General features: G+C 42.8%; 1 protein-coding gene across 2 annotated transcripts in view; it reads left to right on the forward strand.

Moving 5' to 3' along the window:
* Window positions 1-14,308, forward strand: part of LOC106603794 (myotonin-protein kinase) — a 29,956-nt gene extending 15,648 nt beyond the window's left edge. Inside the window, exons 4-14 of one of the 2 annotated variants that reach the window (XM_082974729.1) lie at window positions 481-576; window positions 805-953; window positions 1,381-1,474; window positions 1,864-2,061; window positions 2,532-2,780; window positions 2,969-3,048; window positions 3,179-3,275; window positions 5,359-5,528; window positions 7,402-9,816; window positions 10,360-10,544; window positions 10,948-14,308. In XM_082974729.1, the coding sequence (XP_082830855.1) occupies window positions 481-576; window positions 805-953; window positions 1,381-1,474; window positions 1,864-2,061; window positions 2,532-2,780; window positions 2,969-3,048; window positions 3,179-3,275; window positions 5,359-5,528; window positions 7,402-7,615 (1,347 nt within the window). In that variant the 3' untranslated portion in view covers window positions 7,616-9,816; window positions 10,360-10,544; window positions 10,948-14,308. The remainder of the gene's footprint in view (window positions 1-480; window positions 577-804; window positions 954-1,380; window positions 1,475-1,863; window positions 2,062-2,531; window positions 2,781-2,968; window positions 3,049-3,178; window positions 3,276-5,358; window positions 5,529-7,401; window positions 9,817-10,359; window positions 10,545-10,947) is intronic. The other variant, XM_082974730.1, reaches the window with a different exon arrangement.
* The last annotated feature ends 1,037 nt before the right edge of the window (window positions 14,309-15,345 follow it).

Consider the following 15,345-nt stretch of genomic DNA (forward strand, 5'->3'; position numbering starts at 1 on the left):
CTGGTTCGGGGGTGTGGGGTGGGGGGGGGGGGGGGGGGGGGGGTGGGGGGGGGGGGATGGACGACAAATTTTATGATAGATATATTATCAGGGACCCCCAAGCTCCCCCCCCAAAAATCGGGTGAAGTATTTTTTCCCCCCCAAAATAAAAAATCATGCTATAGAGGGTTAATTACCTTCAAATAAGCTATAATTTCTGTTCTCAGAACATTAATAAAGCCTCCCAGAAAAACTTTCAGGAAACCGTAGTAAAATGTTCTCAGAATCTCCCTGCAACCCAAAAAGGAACGTAGCCAGAACAGGCGAAAATGTCACTACCGTTCTCAGAACGTTCCGTTTTACATGTCAAGAAACTTATGGCTTCATTCCCAGAACCAACGGGAAACCAAAAACGTATGTTCCCACAACTTCCAAGGAACCAAGCTGGGATGTGAGGCCATCTGTCTCTCTGTGTTGCATCTTTGTGTTTCTGTCCTGTAGACAGCTTGTTACCAGGAGGAGAGAGAGGTTCTGCTGAAGGGTGATCGACGGTGGATCACAGAGCTGCACTATGCCTTCCAGGACGACAATTACCTGGTGGGTATTAGTGACAAATCGCAAACATCAGGGTCATTTCAGCCTTCACATCTGACTGCAGTCTACCTGGTGTGATTCAGTCACTTTCCTCAGTTTCTTTCCCTTGAAATTCACCAAGGGAAAATAATTTAATCTCTCTTTCTCTTAATTTTTTCTTCTTCACATCTCTCTATCTCTCTCTCTCGCTCATTCTCTCGCTCACTCTCGCTCTCACTCTCTCTCTCTCAGTACCTGGTGATGGACTACTACGTGGGTGGTGATCTGTTGACCCTGCTCAGTAAGTTTGGTGACCGTATCCCTGAGGACATGGCCCAGTTCTACTTGGCTGAGATGGTCATGGCGATCGACTCCATCCACAGGATGGGCTATGTGCACAGGTTAGTTGGTCAGAGACACCTGGCAACATGACAACCTCCAGCAAACAATTTGTGGTGTTCCTAGAATACCGCCGTAATGTTCTGAAAACAGTAATTTTTCTGGAAGAAATGTTCTCAGAAAACGGGGAACATTGTTCCTTACTTTGGAGGACCTACAAGAGAGGTTCAAAGAATGTTTGTTGACTCTGGAATGCATGAATAAATAAGCATAACAGAACTTGAGAAGTCTCTTTTGAGTGTGGACTGTCTACGTCATCTAATGGTTTCATTTTGGTCCATGCTCCGCAAGTTCTGAGTCTAGGGTTCCAAGAACCATGGGAACGTTAGCTATGAAATCTCATATAGATGACCTGGGAACAATAAGAATAATGTTCAGACCTGTGAATGTGCATAGTCAGATTTGCATCCTTCACTCTCCCCTTTGCAGGGACATCAAACCTGACAACATCATGCTGACGGCGGAGGGCCACGTCAGGCTGGGGGACTTTGGTTCCTGTCTGAGGGTCCAGGAGGATGGCATGGTGAGAGGCCCCAAAGGGCCACAAAATACTCAGAATTCGCTCCACAATACTGTTGTGCAAAAGTAAGAGTGGGTATCGAATCTGGGTCTACTGTGAGTCACAAGGCTGTGTAAGCCCTTGGAGCTAAAGCCAAGGCTCAGGGAGCTAACGGAAGTCTTTAGGTCTCAGGCATGGTTATACTTATTCACCAAACCACCTCGGTCACACGAAGGTGTACTCCTCTGTGAGTTATTGTGTGACCTCTGCTGCTACAATTAGACATCTAAATACTACTTTCAGTGAGGGCAGGTTTCTCTTTTTTATAATGTGAACATGTTGCATCCTGAGGATAGAATTCTAACTTTTGTAAATGCATTTGTGTGCCTTGACATGTGTCTGTGTATTTGCAGGTGCACTCTTCCCTGGCGGTGGGCACACCCGACTACCTGTCCCCAGAGATCCTGCGTGCGGTGGAGGGAGGGGGAGGCTATGGCCCTGAGTGTGACTGGTGGGCCCTGGGGGTCTGTGCCTACGAGATGCTGCAGGGGACCACACCCTTCTACGCAGACTCCATCTCTGAGACCTATGCCAAGATCATGAACTTCCAGGTACGATGGTGACTTTATACAGAAACTAATCTTACAGATTGATCAAGAGAACATGTTGAGGGTCATCAGAACATTTTCCATATGTTTCTATAGATATCGGTGCAAAAAGTCATAGGAAATACGAAGAGGGAAGGATGTCGAACAAGAACTAATATTCAATAGGGACTAGGGTACAATCCCAAATCAACCCCTAACCCTACACTTGTGGAGATATTAGAGAATTCAATTAGTGCAAGCAACTTCCACATAGCTTCCTAGAGCTATTATAATATTGCTTACACCTGTCAAAACCAATCAGATCTCTGCAAGTGCATAGGGCAAAGGGTTTAGTGGTCAATTTGGGATTGGGCCATAGTGATCTTTGAGACCATTTTCTTATACATCTGCAAGGAGTGCAAAGAGGTATATATTGAGCTCAAACCTAAAGAACTCTGAAGAACTAAGAGGAACCAACCACTATGTCCCCCCAGGAGCACTTTGAGATCCCCCCGTCTGGCCCCGAGGTTTCAGATGAGGCCCGCTCCCTCATCATGGGGCTGATCTGCGAGAGGGAGGATCGTATGGGGGCCAGGGGTTCTGGGGACTTCAGGGCCCACCCCTTCTTCTGTGGACTAGACTGGGGCTCCCTGCATGAACTTCCAGCACCCTTCCAACCTGAAGTCTCCAATGCCACTGACACCTCCAACTTTGATGTGTTGGATGACTGCCTCAGTGAAATGGTATTAATCCGAAAAGCCATTATACAATCTACAATCTATATACAATCCATTTAAATGTAAAGGAGTCTAATACAGAGCCTTAAGGGACTCCATAGAATATTACATGGCTCCAGAAGCAAGCCTGAAAAGCAAATATAGCAGATAACATATAATGCACTCTATTTGTAATGCTGTCTTGTGTCCTACAGGAAACACTGAGTGATGTTATGGACAAGGCCCCTATCGGAGTTCACCTGGCTTTCGTTGGCTACTCCTACACAGCTACAAGGTCACATTCATATCATATACTGTCTCAGTATCAAAGTACCCCAAATGAATGGGGTATCATACAAAACTATATCAACACAGTTGTAATGTTTTCTTTGTCTTTTGTTCTGTTTTTTTTATATCTCTTACAGACAGACAGGTGCCTTGGATCGCAGTCGTGACATCATGATGGAGATTGACCACCAGCGACACCGTGGGTTGCCAAGCTTCGATTTCCAGGATAAGCTCGTAGGTTGACTATCTACACTAACAACTAGCTGAGTGTCGTGTCTTTGGCATCATTAAAACGGAAGACATGTTTATCAAATAACTCTCTGTAATTATTATTACGTGATTAAACTGATTAATCGTGTAACTGTAATTAACTAGGAGGTCGGGGCACCAAGGAAAATATTCAGATTACAAAGTTATAATTTTCCTAATATAACTTTCAGATATCATACTATCTGATCTGAGTCTTCTGATTAATGATGTGTTATTTACCTCGCCAGTCTCATTCCAAACGTCGTAAATTGTTGGTCATCTGCACGAACCCAGTCTTCACTATGAGTCATCCATACATCAATTGTCTTAAAATCATTTATTTACTAAACTAAATAATTCACAGAAATGCATAATCAAACAGATGTGGTGACAAGGAAATGATAGGAGAATGTGCCCTAGTGGGCTAAACCGGCATGGCGGCTTGTTAGACAAAAGGGGAGTGTGGGTCAGCTGAGAAGGCACTACAGAGTTGATAAATATTAACAATTGAAATGCTAATCCTTTGCACATGAACGCTCACTCATTAGGGAACAATTGCAATCAATATATATATTTACGCTCAGTGTGTCGTCGGGATCTTTGTTGAAAAGTTCCGTTCTGTTGGAGAGTTTTGTCCTCGCGTTCTCTCTCTCTCTCTCGGTTAGAATGGATATTTCAAAGTGACATTCATTAATGTCGTTATAGGACGGCTGTTTCATCGGTCTTCGCATTCAATGATACCGAATTCCTAGCTGCAGACTAGTAATTAATATCAAAGACTTGTTATTATTCTGTCGGTTTCAATAGTCTAAGAGTTTAACCACGTAGTATGGTTAAAGTTCAGAACGAGGAATGCATGGTCAAACCTTGGCCCTCTCTTCTCGAGGTAAGCTGGTCTGGTGATAGAAACCCTGGGTGGGGGTTTTATTCGGAATGACAGAAAAAGGCTGTCTCATGACGCCAGGTCTCGTCTGTTCATGGGGGCGTGCCGATGACTTGGTAAAACTTTAAACAGAAAATACAATTCTCTCACATTAACATCTTACAAGCATCCCAACATATTCCAAATAGCTTTATCCTTATTCATTAATTTTATACAACCATTAGATGTAAGTCTCACAACTGAGGCTATGATATAAACAGAGCCATGGTAATGTGGCCGTATTGTCTCTCATGAGTTTCACAAAATTGTACCAAACGGACCAGTTCGTAGCTGGATTCTTCACCGATCTTTTATACCTTCTCCAGAACATAAATGTCGTTTGGTTCTCCAATCCGGTGAGGTGGAAGAATTCCTGGGTTCTTTCTATGAAGCCCACTCTCTCTGTATACTGTGGCCATGAGGACCATGAGGGCCATGAGGACATTTTCTTAGGAATTTACGACCTCTCTCACAGGGCCTGAGTAGGGGGAGGTAGGGGGATGGTACATAGAAAACCCAAAGAGGGCAACGTCATGACATGAGTTACGTTTTTACAATCAAGACTAGAATGCTAACTGCTAGATTGGCTACTAAGGACAATTTGAGTAGTCGGGTAACCGATGTGGAACCACTAGCTAGTTAGCTGTAGGTTGGGACTCCCACCCTGTTACACATACATGTCCATTTATTTATGCAGGAATGCTAAGTGCTTTCCTCATCTCGTGTGTCACTAAGCTGTGACAAAAATGCTTAGCTCTTCCTGAGCTAGCAGCATCTTGAATGAGTTTTGTGGCATACGTCAAAGTTAGGCATGCAATAAATACTAACGGCTGCTAGATTAGGTTATGCTGAGCACAGGTGGTTGGTGGCACCTTAATTGGGGAGGATGGGCTCGTGGTAATGGCTGGAGCGGAATAGGTGGAATGGTATGGTTTGATGCCATGGTTTGATGCCAACACATGGTTTGATGTCATTCTATTAGCTCTGTTTCAGCCATGATTATGAGCCCGTCCTCCCCAAACAACTGTGCTCAGCATAACCTGTGTTCTCCCCTCAGCAGCCTCCACTGATGCTGAGGACTACACAATGTTAACCTTTATCAGGCGGTGTATGTCTAACACTGAGAGGGGTGCTGTGGGCTTTCAGAGTCAGATGTGGCAGCTCCGAGATGTCCTGACCACGCCTGACAACCTGCCTGCCCTGCTTGAGCTCCCCCTAGCCTTGGAGCAGAGTACTGCAGAGTCGACTCACACCACAACAGAGGAGGAAGAGGAGGAGAACAACCAGAATTCAGTACTTGATGAGGATCTGCACAGGTTAGTTCACTCCTGAGTGAGACAGACAGATACATTTTTTTAAACCTTTTATTAACCTTTATTTAACCAGGCAAGTCAATTAAGAACACATTTTATTTACAGTGACGGCCTACCAAGAGGCAAAAAATAAAAAACTAAGACAAAACACACATCACGACAAGAGAGACACCACAACAATACATAAAGAGAGACCTAAGACAACAACATAACATGGCAGCAGCACAACATGGCAGAAGTACAAACATTGTTAGGCGCACACAGGTAGATATGGGGCCTATGCTTTTATTTCAGTATTGCTATACTGCTAAAAATGAGTCGCCCTCACCTTTTCATTTCATACTTCACAGACTCAGCAGACAAATGGGTAGCTTTGCAAAGGTTTTTATTATTTTGTTGCATTACAACCTGTAATTTAAATTGATTTTTATTTGGATTTCATGTAATGGACATAGTTCAAACTGGTGAAGCGAAATGAAAAAAATTACTTGTTTCAAAAAATTCTCTAAAATTAAAAATGGAATTGTGGTGCGTGCCGATTTTTTCCCCCCTTTGCTACAAATCCCCTAAATAAGATCTGGTGCAACCAATTACCTTCAGAAGTCACATAATTAGTTAAATAATGTCCACCTGTGCGCAATCTAAGTGTCACATGATCTTAGTATATAAACACCTGTTCTGAAAGGCCCCAGAGTCTGCAACACCACTAAGCAAGGGGCACCACCAAGCAAGCGGCACCATGAAGCCCACGAAGCTCTCCAAACACCTCAGTGACAAAGTTGTGGAGAAGTGCAGATTAGGGTTGGGTTATAAAAAAATATCAGAAACTTTTAAAATCCCACAGAGCATGTTTAAATACATTATTAAAAAATGGGAAGAATATGGCACCACAACAAACCTGCCAAGAGAGGGCAGCCCACCAAAACTCACGGACCAGGCAAGGAGGGCATTAATCAGAGAGGCAACAAAGAGACCAAAGATAACCCTGAAAGAGCTGTAAAGCGCCACAGCTGAGATCGGAGTATCTGTCCATAGGACCACTTTAAGCCGCACACTCCACAGAGCTGAGCTTTACAGAAGTGACCAGAAAAAAGCCATTGCTTAAAGAAAAAAAGCCTAATACCTCTCATCACCCCGAGAACACCATCCCCAGAGTGAAGCATGGTGGTGGCAGCATCATGGTGTGGGGATGTTTTTCATCGGCAGGGACTGGGAAGCTGGTCAGAATTGAAGGAATGATGGATGGCACTAAATACAAGGAAATTCTTGAGGAAAACCTGTTTCAGTCTTCCAGAGATTTAAGACTGGGATGGAGGTTCACCTTCCAGCTGCACAATGACCCTAAGCATACTGCTAAAGCAACACTTGAGTGGTTTAAGGGGACACATTTAAATGTATTGGAATGGCCTAGTCAAAGCCCAGACCTCAATCCAATTAAGAATCTGTGGTATGACTTAAAGATTGCTGTACACCAGCGGAACCCATCAAACTTGAAGGAGCTGGAGCAGTTTTGCCTTGAAGAGACTTGCAACTGTAATTGCTGCAAAAGGTGGCTCTACAAAGTATTGACTTGGGGGAGGGGGGTGAATAGTTATGAACGCTCAAGTTCTGTTTTTTTCGTCTTATTTCTTGTTTGTTTCACAATAAAAAATATTTAGCATATTCAAAGTGGTAGGCATGTTGTGTAAATGAAATTGTACAAACCCCCCCAAAAAATCAATTTCAATTCCAGGTTGTAAGGCAACAAAATTCATAGCCAATACCAGAGCCCTTGTATTCAAAGCTGACCTTATCCAATCATCTACGTAGGTGAGTATTCATAGCCAATACCAGAGCCCTTGTATTCAAAGCTGACCTTATCCAATCATCTACGTAGGCGGCTGCAAGAGGCAGAGAAGAGGAATGGAGAGCTGGAGAAGGAGATGGAGAGACTGAGGGGGGAGATCCAGGGCCTGAAGTCCCCCAAGGAGACAGGCAAGGAACCCATCACTCATCCCTCCTCATCTCCTCTTCAAAACCCCTCATACCTGAATCATTTCCTGTTCTATCATCCTTCCTTGGGTTTCTTTCCCATCCATTTAAACTTTTGACCTGAAGGTTGTGTCGTGTTCATAAAGGTACACAACTGAAAACGTTTAAAACTGTTTTGCAATGTAAAGTTAAAATTAGTTTTTCTTATTGGAAAAATCCAGCTAGTCCCTCCCTTTTTCAATCCGTTTTCATAGATTTGATGCCTTATGAACACAACCCTGGAATTGTGTAGCAGCATTACCTCATCCTATAGACATCTATAAGCGCTATAGCATCTCTTCACAGGCAACAGTGTCTAACAACACAGATGTGATATCGTAGGATTTCCAGACCATATGAGCCACATACTGTGAACAAATAGTGTTTCATAGCAGGAGCACCAAGCAGCATCTGCTTATGTTGGAGCCCTTGGCCAGAACAGAACAATAAATATCCCCTCTAAGAATAGGCCTGGTATGCAGCCGTTGGCCCTCCCTCGCTATAAATCAATACAGCGTAATGAGCCTTTTAAAGATGCAGTGTTAGGGGGTCTCCTTCGGGGTAGGTTTCTAATGGATGGATGTGTGGATGGAGGGCTGGATGCAGTCAGTCCCTTAGAGGACTCCAACTCCCAGAATGCACCAAAGGACAGGCGCTGTTGACAAGCAGATAAACAGGACCGGCTAGCTTGTTTAAAGGGGAAACAACATTGTTAATGAAATAATAAACATATCTACGTACTGTACTTTTAAAAAGTTGCCAAGAAATACTGGCAAAGCCTCACGCCCTTTCCAATCACTCAATTTTCATCACATTCTCTCTTTCTCTCTCTCACTTCCACACACCCATTCACTCACGCAATCACTCCTGCTGAAATTGTTTTGTTTTTTGTTGTTGTTGTGACTTTCACAGCTGGCTCGTCAGCAGTGCACCCACCCAAAACAGTTTCCTGCAAAAGTGCAGCTACTCAGTCCTGGGCCACGTTCAGTAGGCAAACATTGAGGAATGCTGCAGATAGAAATGTCATGAGGAATAGAACTCCCAGCTATTTGGCTCCTTGGAAGTTGTGTAAACTTAAGTTTTTGGTTTCCCATTGGTTCTGGGAACGAAGTCATATGTTTCCTGACTGGTAAAACTGAATGTTTTGAAAGCATTCTGAGAACGGAAATTAACAATTTGACCGGTTGTGGGAATTTTCATTTTTGGGTTGCAGGGAGGTTCTGAGAATGTTTTACTACTTTCCCTGAAAGATTTCATTAACGTTCTGAGAACGGAAATGATACGTTATTTCAAGGTAATTAAATAATATTCTGAGAACATGTTTCAATAAGACTTTTAATAACACTGTTTTGAACTCCAAGTACAGATAGCAAATTCATTTCCATGTGTCCTAAGGCATTAATCATGCAAACATGTATTTTTATCTGTTCTCTATCCATGGAATTAGTCCACTGCACCACCAGGATGGAGCTGGCATGCCATGTTTTTTGTACTTATACAAAGATGTTCATTTTAGTCTATTCAAACAGACCCATTTCAAAGGAAACAAGCGCTCATCAAGATCAAATGTGGCCAACACCTGAGCATACAAGATAGAGGATTTAGTTTTGTTGATGCTGAGAGCAGAATGTATATGTTTTTAAATAACATTCTTAGAATTTTCTTTGAATGTTACTAATGTTTTCTTGTAATTTTTATGGAAAGTTTTCCTGATGTTCTGAGAACATGACTTTAAATAGAACCATGAGGAAACCTGTAGAAATTGTTATGCTGATGTACAGAAATTCCCACCTAAGAAACATATGGTTCTCAGAACGTTATGTGCTAGCTGGGTATCCTGCACCATTCCCAGAATGTTGTGGGAAGGTTATCTGCAAAATAACCATAGGAAAACCACGCTCTCACCAAGCACTAAGAAACATACAGTATGGTTCTCAGAACATTATGTGCTAGCTGGGCTGACACGATAGAGCTGATCCCCAATTCTGGGTGACAGACAACCATATCTGTTCAACACAATATATTTCTATCTGAACATTCCTGTAACTTTTCACCCTCCTGAACAGGCCCCTGCTCTCTTGGGCTGGGTTTCCCAAAAGCATTGTAGGACTAAGATCATCGTTCGTCCCTTTAGTTTCAATGGAATTAAGATGATCTTAGTGCTACGATGCTTTTAGGAAACCCAGCCTTGGGCTGTTCTAATGTACCTCTCTCTTCTCCAATCACAGAACTGCGTGTCTGCCCGTCGTCTCTTTCTCTGCCTGCACACTGTCTGGACGATGTAAGACTTACTCTCTTTCTCTCTCTCTCTCTTTCTGAGATGATCAAAGGCTTTCTGAGGGCAAACAAACAACCTATTTGGCTGTCTGCTTGGTCATTTGGAAACATCTTGTTTTAGCAACTAACATTGGCCTTATTTGGGGTATATAAAGAGAATGTGTGTACATTTCCATGTGGATATAGAGGTAGTGTAAATAAAGCATAACAAGCTCTTACCCCACTCACACCCAACCCATATTTCTGCTCCTGCAATGGGTCCCACTTTATTTGGATAGTCCTCTATAGATGGTATACAACTTGCTGGTCTATACGCCTTGCTGATCTACAACTAGTGTTAGGGGTAGGGCGAGAGTTAGTGGATGACTGTACTATCCAAATAAAGCATTACAGGTGCAGTCTTTTTTGGGCACGTCACAGCACAGCATGCCACACTCGCCTGGTGAAATATAATTGACTGCATTAATTTGAAATAACGAGTCCTCGTCATCCCCAGGGCCAATGAAATGATTTTGTGTCTGCCTTTCTCTCACGGATTTTGACCCAGGCGAGTGCGGCAAGCTGTGCTGTGCTGTGCTGTGACTCGCACAAAAAAAAGACTGCATCTGTACCCTGGCCTGCAATCCTGTTCAGTTCGTGACTGTGAGTGTGTTTCAGGGGAAGAAATCGCCCCCTGCCTGTCACTACCCACTGGTGATCCCTCTCCACCGCCACCTGCTGCTGTTTCACAGGGTAGGAGATTTAAAACATGGGGACTGGAATTGATTCCTTCGTCCCAAATTATACCCTATTCCCTATTTAGTGCACTTTTGACCAGGGACAATAGGGGTCTGGTCTAATGTAGTGCATTATATAGAGAATAGGGTGCCGTTTGACACACCCATATAATTGATGAAAAAATTACTGTACGACTGCATCTCTCCCTCTTTGCACTGTTGCTCTCTCTCCCCCTCCTTCCCACAATGGCTCCACCTTTCTTTCTACACCTCTCCCCCTTTATTCTCTCTCTCTCTCTGTCTCCCATCTCTCCCCCTTCATGCTCCCATCCCTCCTTCTCCTTTCCCTCGCTCTCCTTCTCTATCTTCCTTTCCCCCTCCCTCCCTTCCCTCTCCTCCTCTTTCTCCCTCTCTCTCAGATGCGCTGGCCACAGGAGAGAAGTGAGTCCTACTTGTTGGTGTGTGCGGAGGGGGGAGATCTCCAAGCCTGGGACAGACACTGCTGTACTGAGATCTCCTGAACCCTCCCGCCCCCCCTCTTGGGTTAGCTACCGCCCCCTCTTGGGATCGAGGTGCGACCCAGATGTGTCACCCCCTACGCTACAGCTGCTCCCTTCCCCCAAACACCCCCTCGGCTAACAGGACAGGAGCACCACATGGCTGGAGGGATGAAGGGTGGGGATGAAATGGGCTTAACGTGAAGTGGACAGAACACACTGGAGTGGCAGCAGCATGATGCTGCTCTGCATCCACCAGAGTCCTATTCCAGTACCTCTGAAGGAGAGCGTTTTGAGCCAGTATGGTGGACTGCTGTTAAAGCGAATGCTATACTCATTGCACTTGTCCCATATATAGAATTAAGAGTGAGCAGAGTGCTGAGCATGAATGGGGTAACGGGGAACATGGAGCAGTGGGATAACCATAGGAAAGCTAAGGACTGTCACTAGCTTCAAATTAATGGGGAGGTATAGAAAATGTAAATGAAGGACATCTCCTCCTGGACTTCTAATGGATGCCTGTTGCTTTCTGAGTGTCGCTATGTGGGCACTTATATCTCTGAGCGGACTGAGGTAAAAGCAAGCTCTGAAAACAAGAAGGCACCACAGCAAAGAGACATTGCTGGTTTAAGTGACAGCCAGAGGGGACAATCAGTCCACTCCATACACTCTCCAGCCCACCTGGACATTATTGGTGCATTTTGCCCAATATTAATGGCGTACAAATGTTCAGTCATGAATTTTTAACAGCATCATCTAGTGGTTTACTTTGTATCTATACATCTAAGAGTGGATTGTGTTGAATGTGAGAGGTATTCGTTGCACTACAGGCTTTGATGAAAGCATGCTTTTAGATGGGCCTGTTTGGAATACATAGATAACATCTACAGAACAATACCAAGCAAATGTTGACTGAAGGCTAAGGACAGAGAGATCGGAGGTTGGTGTATTTTACGATTTCTGGGATTGTAAGGTTACACTTTAAGGTTACACTTAGCTCAGGTCCAGGGCTTGCTGATGCTGAGCTTTCCTACATCAAGGCTGTGTAGGTTGTAGGAAGGCTCTGTGTCAGCAAGCCGCACGTAAAGCCTTGAACCAGTGCTAGGATAGATGATGTACAGTTGAAGTCGAAAGTTTACATACACCTTAGCCAAATATATTTAAACACAGTTTTTCACAATTCCTGACATTTAATCCTAGTAAAAGTTCCCTGTTTTAGGTCAGTTAGGATCACCACTTTATTTTAAGAATGTGAAATGTCAGAATAATAGTAGAGAGAATGATTTATTTCAGCTTTTATTTCTTTCATCACAATTCCCAGTGGGTCAGAAGTTTACATACACTCAATTAGTATTTGGTAGCGTTGCCTTTACATTTGTTAACTTGGGTAAAACATTTTGGGTAGCCTTCCACAAGCTTCCCACAATGTTGGGTGAATTTTGTCACATTCCTCCTGACAGAGCTGGTGTAACTGAGTCAGGTTTTTAGGCCTCCTTGCTCGCACACGCCTTTTCAGTTCTGCCAACAAATTTTCTATAGGATTGAGGTCGGGGCTTTGTGATGGCCACTCCAATACCTTGCCTTTGTTGTCCTTAAGCCATTTTGCCACAACTTTGGAAGTATGCTTGGGGTCATTGTCCATTTGGAAGACTCATTTGCGACCAAGCTTTAACTTCCTTACTGATGTCTTGAGATGTTGCTTCAATGTATCCACATAATTTTCCTACCTCATGATGCCATCTATTTTGTGAAGTGCACCAGTCCCTCCTGCAGCAAAGCACCCCCACAACATGATGCTGCCACCCCGTGCTTCACGGTTGGGATGGTGTTCGTCGGCTTGCAAGCCTCCCCCTTTTTCCTCCAAACATAACGATGGTCATTATGGCCAAACACTTCTATTTTTGTTTCATCAGACCAGAGGGCATTAATCCAAAAAGTACGATCTTTCTCCCCATGTGCAGTTGCAAACCGTAGTCTGGCATTTTTATGGTGGTTTTGGAGCAGTGGCTTCTTCCTTGCTGAGCGGCCTTTCAGGTAATGTCAATATAGGACTCGTTTTACTGTGGATATAGATACTTTTGTACCTGTTTCCTCCAACATCTTCACAAGGTCCTTTGCTGCTGTTCTGGGATTGATTTTCACTTTTCGCACCAAAGTACATTCCTCTCTATGAGACCGAACACGTCTCCTTACTGAGCGGTATGACGGCTGCGTGGTTCCATGGTGTTTATTCTTGATGGTACAGATGAACGTGGTACCTTCAGGCATTTGGAAATTGCTCCCAAGGATGAACCAGACTTCTGGAAGTCTACAATTTTTTTCTGAGGTCTTGGCTGATTTCTTCTGATTTTCTCATGATGTCAAGCAAAGAGGAACTGAGTTTGAAGGTAGGACTTGAAATACATCCACAGGTACACCTCCAATTGACTCAAATTATGTCAATTAGCCTATCAGAAGCTTCTAAAGCCATGACATAATTTAGTGGAATTTTCCAAGCTGTTTAAAGGCACAGTCAACTTAGTGTACGTAAACTTCTGACCCAGTGGAATTGTTATACAGTGAATTATAAGTGAAATAATCTGTCTGTAAACAATTGTTGGAATAATGACTTGTGTCATGCACAAAGTAGATGTCCTAACGGACTTGCCAAAACTATAGTTTGTTAACAAGAAATTTGTGGAGTGGTTGAAAAACGAGTTTTAATTACTCCAACCTAAGTGTATGTAAACCTTCGACTTCAACTGTATACTTAGAATACATGATCGGGGGCAATGGGGCACAAGGAAGGTAATGGTATGAAGGAAAGTTTGATATTCTGGTTAGAGTACAGTATAGCCAATTAATAATCGCAAGAATATTGGTTTAAATCCACAAAATGTATACTGTGGTAGCTATAGATCATACTGCCAAAATGCTATGCACCTTGCTGTTAGGGAAAGCCATGTTAAATCATATAGGCCTAATATGTTCCTTTGGACAGTGAAGCATGCGAGAGAATAATACCGGATTTTGGTGAGATAATTACTGTATGCTACAAAATATTCACCATAGCTTACAAGGCCTTTTGTATGTGAGCAATATTTGAGATGTGCATGAGGCATTACACGGCTGTCAATCACTGGGCACTAAAGGTCTTTTTTTCATTTTTTTTTTAACTTAATTTGCTTTAAAAGAAGTGGTATTATATTTGATTACTGAGATGCCTTAAAGTTTGTCTGCACATATTTAATCATCTTTTGGAAACCATATTGATTATACTAATAAAGTATTTATTGTGGATCTATCTCTTGGCTCATGAATGAAGTGAGACTTAAGCCTATATCGCCCCTATGTGGTTGAAAAAGGATAAAACATGCATATTCATTTTGAAGGGATTTATTACACTTTTTGCTGTGATTACTATTTCCTATGAACATTTTTCCTGTTGTCAACATTTTCAATTGTGTTTCAAATCATTTCAATTCAAATTATGATCATCAAATGTGCTAAGGTCTATATTAGCCTATTAGGCTACCAACAATCATGACTTGTCGAATCAAGAAACCTTCAATTATAGTAATTAAAAGGAAGGGGGGCAAGGAGTCCCTAGAGAAAGCAAGAAGATGGATGTCAGCAGTATTATCATAAGGAGACGTATCCTTGGAAAACTGAGGAGGAATGGAGGGAAAAGAGGGGGAGAAAAGGTCTAACGAATGGGGGCAAGAAAAGTGAATTGTTTTGTTCTCAAGAAAAGGGCACCAATGAAAGGAGTGATAACTTGGGCAGCATTAAATATAAAAGTTGACCAGCTGAGGGGAAAGATTCATGGTGTATGTGATGCTGGTCGTTTGATGTGATGCAGACAGGGTGGCGAGAGTGAAAACAGAAGAGTCATTGTCTGTTCTTTTGAGTTTTGAAGTTGAGTCTTTGCCTGACAAAGTAAAGTTAGGATATATAAGTTATCCTATACAAGCGTATGTCCCGAATACATTACGATGTTACAGGTGTCAAGCTTATGGCATGTGGCAGCAGTGTGTAAGAGGGAGGGTCCAAGGTGTGAGAAATGTGCAGAAGGGCATGAGACAAAGGAATGTGTAGTATTGGGGAAAGTAGTGGAATGTAGAGGTCGACCGATTATGCTTTTTCACTGCCGATACCGATTATTGGAGGACCAAAAAAAGCAGATTAATTGTCTGATTTTTATGTATATATATTTGTAATAATGACAATTACAACAATACTGAATGAACATTTTTATTTTAACTTAATAAATACATAAATAAAATCTATTTAGTCTCCAAAAATTATGAAACGTTCAATTTGGTTTAAATAATGCAAAAC

The sequence above is a fragment of the Salmo salar genome, chromosome 04, assembly GCF_965601325.2.
Source record: "Salmo salar chromosome 04, fSalSal1, whole genome shotgun sequence".
NCBI classification, from domain to species: domain Eukaryota; kingdom Metazoa; phylum Chordata; class Actinopteri; order Salmoniformes; family Salmonidae; genus Salmo; species Salmo salar.